At 53.3% G+C, this 5,400-nt stretch overlaps 1 protein-coding gene across 1 annotated transcript; it reads right to left on the reverse strand.

Annotated features, from left to right (window-relative positions):
* Window positions 1-581: 581 nt before the first annotated feature.
* Window positions 582-4,981, reverse strand: BTG2 (BTG anti-proliferation factor 2). The gene is made up of 2 exons (XM_086765713.1): window positions 4,779-4,981; window positions 582-3,790 (listed from the first exon to the last, which is right to left on the reverse strand). Exons 1-2 carry the CDS (start codon window positions 4,939-4,941, stop codon window positions 3,450-3,452), a joined length of 504 nt encoding a protein of 167 aa, XP_086621839.1. The 5' UTR covers window positions 4,942-4,981; the 3' UTR covers window positions 582-3,449.
* Between the last annotated feature and the right edge of the window lie 419 nt (window positions 4,982-5,400).

Consider the following 5,400-nt stretch of genomic DNA (forward strand, 5'->3'; position numbering starts at 1 on the left):
CTCTAGTGAATCAGCCCCAGCTGCCTTTATCATGACATGCCCAGAGCATCCTCCACATACCTGAACAGTTCAATCCCATGATCTCTCACCCTTCCTCCTCCACTGGCTCAGTCACCCCTGGAAGGACAGCACAGGTACGGAGGCTTAACCAGGAACAGCCCCCATGCCTGGCTCAGATCACCGATTGCTTCTTTCCAAGGCTTTGTTTATGCCATTCCTAGGGTCAGGTCTTGTGCCCCTGGCAGGACACAAGATTTCTACAACCCCGCACTGAATAAATCAATCCCCCCCTGCCCAAGCCAGAACCTAGGAGTCGGCACAGGAAAGGAGAGGGCAGGACACCCACATCCCCACATTAGTCAGACCAATTCCCAGCTTTAATTCCTGGGGTTTAGAGGGTCAGGTTTAGAGTCAGCATGTTGACTAAGCAGCTTTTTTTTTAAACCTCCTCCTTGCCACAGCTGGCTATTAACAGTCATCCACACTTTAACCAAGCCCACAGCATTCACAGCATGGCTGCAATCCCAACCCTCACCCTCCTTGCAAGCATTCAGCAGTTCCCAGTAAGAAAACAAGGCTCATTTGTACTGCTACATTTTTATTAAAGTAACAAAAGCATACATCTGTCAAAGGATCTGTACACTCTGTATATAAAAACACTACTATACAATTAGTAACCATCCACTCCCTCCTCCAAGTGTAGCTTACAAACGTTCTACCATTTTCACCAAATACAAAAAAGCAGGTCCCGTTCAACAGTCCAGCTCGTTAAAAAAAAAATCACAAGAAACCCCTCAAATACACTGTCTTAAGATACACACCATTCAGCTCTGCAGTTGAGTATCAGGCTTGTAGGCAGAAGGCAACAGGGCACACTAATTCACAGCTTTTACACATAACCAGCTACAAGAGAGAAATGGATTATACCCAGGTTTGGAAGCTAAAAACAGACGCCTTTAACATCAGACTCCTCCACATCAGGGACAAAAAAAGAATGAGACTCTGCTATTTTGGTTCTGGAAGGTGGGGGCATGTTAAGGGCAGTTATAGTGTATTCCTTTGGTGTGGGCTGCTGTTCCTGAAAAATTTTTCTGGTAGGAGGGAGGGAACAGAGTAAAAGGAAGGGGTAAGTCTTAAGACTGCTTTGATCATGAGAAATTACAACCCAAGGAAGTACCAGCCTTCAGGAAACTCCACATCCAGCCAAGGAGCCCAGCAAAGCAAACACTGCTCAGCCTGGATGCAGTTCTCACCATGAGCTTTCCACATAAGCAGGTTAAGCAAGGACTTCAAAAAGCACCAAGGTCAGTTTTCCGCAAAAAGGGAATTTGCTTTTGGGAAGTTCCCCAAGTACTCCCCTCTTGGTGAGGTCATCTATTGCACAAGTTCACCAAGGGAAAAGCCCCAGTGCTTCGTTTCAGCTTCTGCTTTGCTGACATGAGAAATTCAAGTGATGCAGAGGGAAGTGATGCAACTTCAGAGCAACAGTCTGCTATTACTGCTCAAGGACAATTAACTCAGCACTTGACATTTTAAAAGGATCTCAGAATTGAGGCTGGTTTTCCAGTTCTGGAATTCATGACTTGAGTCTTACAGAAATCTGAACTTTTCCGCATTAGCAGTCAGAGTTGGGGGAGTTGTGCTGAATTTTTTTTTTAATATATTAAAAAAATAGGCTAAGAGCTGCAGCAGATGGGAGGCTTCCTTCCTCTCCCAGAGCGCCCATGATTTGGAAATATATTGCACAAATGTCTGAGAACTTGATTCATCAAAGGCTGGGCAAGAACAAGTCTGGTTATGCCAGTCAGCTGCCGGGTCAGAAGAGAGAGAGGTAAGAAAAGTGTACTGAGAGACAAATCTGGAAGTTTCATCGCAACCAACCACAGCAGCGCCCTGCTTTTTCAATCACTTCTCCCAGGATCACTGGAGGAGCACCAGCTGGGTAGTACAAAAGGCAATGGACATACAGCATCCTGGTAAAGGCTCATTCCCAACAGGCGGAGTTCTTGGGGCAGTATTTTCAGCTCCCACCCCATTTTTGTAGTTAGCCAGAGCAGTTTAAGGGCCAAATCCTGAACAACGCTTGGGCAAAGTCTCCCTGAATACAAGTACCACTGGGACTCCAAGAGGAGTTTTGCTCAAATAGACAAAGCACAAGACCAGGCATTAGTTGTGCAAAACAGTTATGTACCAAGAGATCAAAACCAAACGATGCCCCTTACCAAGGTATCAGTGGACACAACTCCCACATGCGATCAGAGAGGAAGAGAGGGAAGAAGTGCTGTGACTTTAAAAGCAGTGTTAGGACATCAAAGCATCCCACACACAGGGGGAAGAGACCCCCAATCCTTCTGATTTTAAGAGACAGGGCAAAGGGAGTTCTCACACACACCAACCTCTACGGCACAAGGTGAGTTACTTCAGCTCTTCTGGAGAAGTGACACAGCAAGTTGTCAGTGTTGGATCAGGCAACTTCTGCAAGCAAGAGGCCAGACTCCACTCTCAGAGCACAGAGAGGCCACACAAGAGCAGGTTGCGGGCTGATGTCTAAGCCACACATCAGCTTTGTAATTCACAGCTGTTCAGCACTGGTTTCGGGGTCTGCAGTACCATTCTCAGTGGGTGACAGCCGGGTACTGGGGAGCACCAGGAACAAGCAATACTCCAGTGCCACCATAGTAGCCACAATATTAATCGTGGGGATCTTCTCTGCACAGCCCGACCCCCGTGACTGCACCTCTGCCTTGCTCCACTTCACAGGACACCGATATCCATGCGGCCCCTTTCAGTCCAGGAACAAACAGGAAAGCTGGAGGGGCTGGAGACAGGCCATGCTCCTCCTCGCTTTGTGCTGAGTGTGGGGCAGAGCAGAGCTGCAGCACTCACAGGGTACGTGGGTCCAGAGAAGATGTGCAAGAGCAAAGGAGAGGGATCCCAGGGTCCCCAGCATCACCCAGCCCTGAGGCAAGGTATCCCCAAAGACTATATCCAGACCCCAGAGAGATCAGACCAGCTGGGGAGTGAAGAAGTTAATGGAGGAAAGACAGCAACTCCTTCAATCCCTTCTCCAACAGTACAGCAATACTTGGCAATACTGTTGGGTTCCAGGACAGCGAGAAGGTGACACAGACATCTCCCACCAAGCCACACTTCCCAGCCTGGCTCTTCCCCCCTCATCCTCAGCTGCCCAAGTGAGCAAGCCAGCCCAAAATTGCCATCCAACACTAATTAGGTAGATATCGGCTTCATAATAAAAACTCATAAGCTTGCAACAGCTTTAAAAAAGGCACCTAGAACACCGCTTCTGTTCAAAGCGGCGCCTGATATTTAAATTTTGGATTTTCTTGGATTTTCTTAAAAAATATAAATAGCTCTTCATCTTAAAAATAGATCCTCAGGTGAGGTATACAGTAGCCTGTGTCTTGGCAGTGTAAAGACAAGAGGAGTATTTAGCTGGAGACAGTCATGATGTAGTTTTTGGAAGGACTGGTGCGACCTAACATCATCTGGTTCTTACAGGTAAGCATCCCATAGGAGCTCACAGGTTTTGTTGCAGTCGCTTCGTATAAGACACAGATGGAGCCGTCCTCACCGATGCGGTACGAGACCTCGTAGGGGTCCACCCAGAGCGTGAGCTCGCTGGGCAGGAGCTGGTAGAGTTGCGGTAGGCTGAGTCCGATCTGGCTAGCTGCCTTGCTGATAATGGGGTCCATTTTGTGATTGATCCGGATGCAGCGATACCCTGAGCCTTTGAAGGGTTTCTCGGGAAACCAGTGATGTTTGTAGTGCTCTGCAAGGAAAGCAAGAAGGGAAGAGCAGTGAGCAGGCGTGCAGCAGCTGTGAGGAGGTCTGCGTCCTGCTGAAGTCCCAAGAGGGTCCCACACCTCGCTGCAGGCGGAGGAAACAGTTCTTCAGCTGCCTCCATCAGACTGAGGCTCCAGAGCCGAGCGCTCAACTGTTCAGCACTGCCTACTCCAAGGCACAGGAGCACAGCTCTTCAGGTCCTAGAAACCCCAGGCAGGATGGTGCCATGGGGGCCACAGTGATGGGACCTCAACACCTTCTCACCCCAGCCGCTGGGGTGTCTGGGGCAGATACGGTATCACGCACAGCAAAACACCACAGTCAGGGAGTAACATCCAGGTCATTCTCTAAGTTCAGCAGCACATCGCTAACTCTTATCTCAGCACAGCGGCAAACAAACCATCCCTTCTTAGAGCTGATAGGACAAGGCTGTGTTAGGCTGGGAGGAGACCCCTGACCCACCCAGTCTGTGCAGAGCCCCAGACATTCTTGTGAGGAGCAGAGCATCACAGGGCTGGGCACTTCTTGCCAGGGCATACAGAATAGCTTTGGATAATCTATATCAAGCCCCAGCAAGGAGAGCTTAAAGCAGATGGGCTGCACAGAACCCTCAGAGCCTAGGCAGGGGACCTGCTCACTTGGAGGAGTGAGGACCCCACGGGGACACAGGCACACAGATGCCTGCCGGTCCCCAGAGGAACACGGATGGGCACACAAGCAGGGGCACAAACCGGTATCCAGCCCCAACGATAACACGGCCGGGTGTCAGGGAGGGACACAGCTGCCCGACCCAAGAGGACGCAGGTGGGCACCCAGGGAGGGACACCCCGGCAGCAGCACGGGGGGCACTGAGGGAGGACACCAGTGGGCGCCCGGCCGCGAGCGGAGGAGAGGAAGAGGACGAAGACAAGCTGCCTTTCCTCGCCCCGGACGTTCCTCCCCGCAAAGCCGATCTGCTCCCGGTGCCGCCTCACCTGCGAGCGCCTCCCGCAGCGCCCCGCTGAAGACCTGCAGCTGCTGCTCGCTGACGCAGCCGCGCGTCCGTAACAGGCTGGAGACGAAGCCCACGGCGGCGGCGATCTCGGGCACCATATCGGCCCGCGGGCCGCCGCGGCGCTGGCTCTGGCGCTGGCTCATGCTGGGCTCCGGGGCGGGCGGCGCTGGGCTCCGCGGTGCGCTCCGGCTCACGGATCGGCTCGGTCTGCGCCGCCCGCTCCGCGCCGCCCTTAAATAGCGCGGCCCCGGGAGGCGTCATCGGCGCGGCCGCTCCCATTGGCCGAGGGGGCGCGGTATGCTAATAGCGCCTGACCTCAGCGCAGTGGAAGGAGTGACGTCGGCGCCGTCATGACAATAGCGGCGGCGGGGGGGGGGGCAGTTACCGGAGGGCTATTTTTGGGGCTGACCCGGGAGGAGGAGGAGGAGGAGGGGGCCGGGGCTCGGCCAACCCCAGGTCTCCGCACCCCCCCCCGCCTGCGCCAGGGCAGAGGGGGCCCCCGCTCAGTCCCGGGACGGCGGAACCCGTGGGCTCCGGGTGTCACGGGGGCGGGGGGGCCCTGGCAGCTGCTGGAGGTGACCCACGGGAGGTGGCGGCCGTGG

This window comes from Chlamydotis macqueenii, chromosome 23 (genome assembly GCF_036417535.1).
Source record: "Chlamydotis macqueenii isolate bChlMac1 chromosome 23, bChlMac1.mat, whole genome shotgun sequence".
NCBI lineage: Eukaryota > Metazoa > Chordata > Aves > Otidiformes > Otididae > Chlamydotis > Chlamydotis macqueenii.

What these genes read in the sequence shown, in the direction of transcription:
- BTG2 (XM_086765713.1), bottom strand. Translation starts at nt 4,941, where the DNA reads ATGAGCCAGCGCCAGAGCCAGCGCCGCGGCGGCCCGCGGGCCGATATG. An exon ending in GCTGCGGGAGGCGCTCGCAG is followed by an intron (nt 3,791 to 4,778) that starts GTGAGGCGGCAC and finishes CTTTCCTTGCAG; the next exon opens with AGCACTACAAACATCACTGG.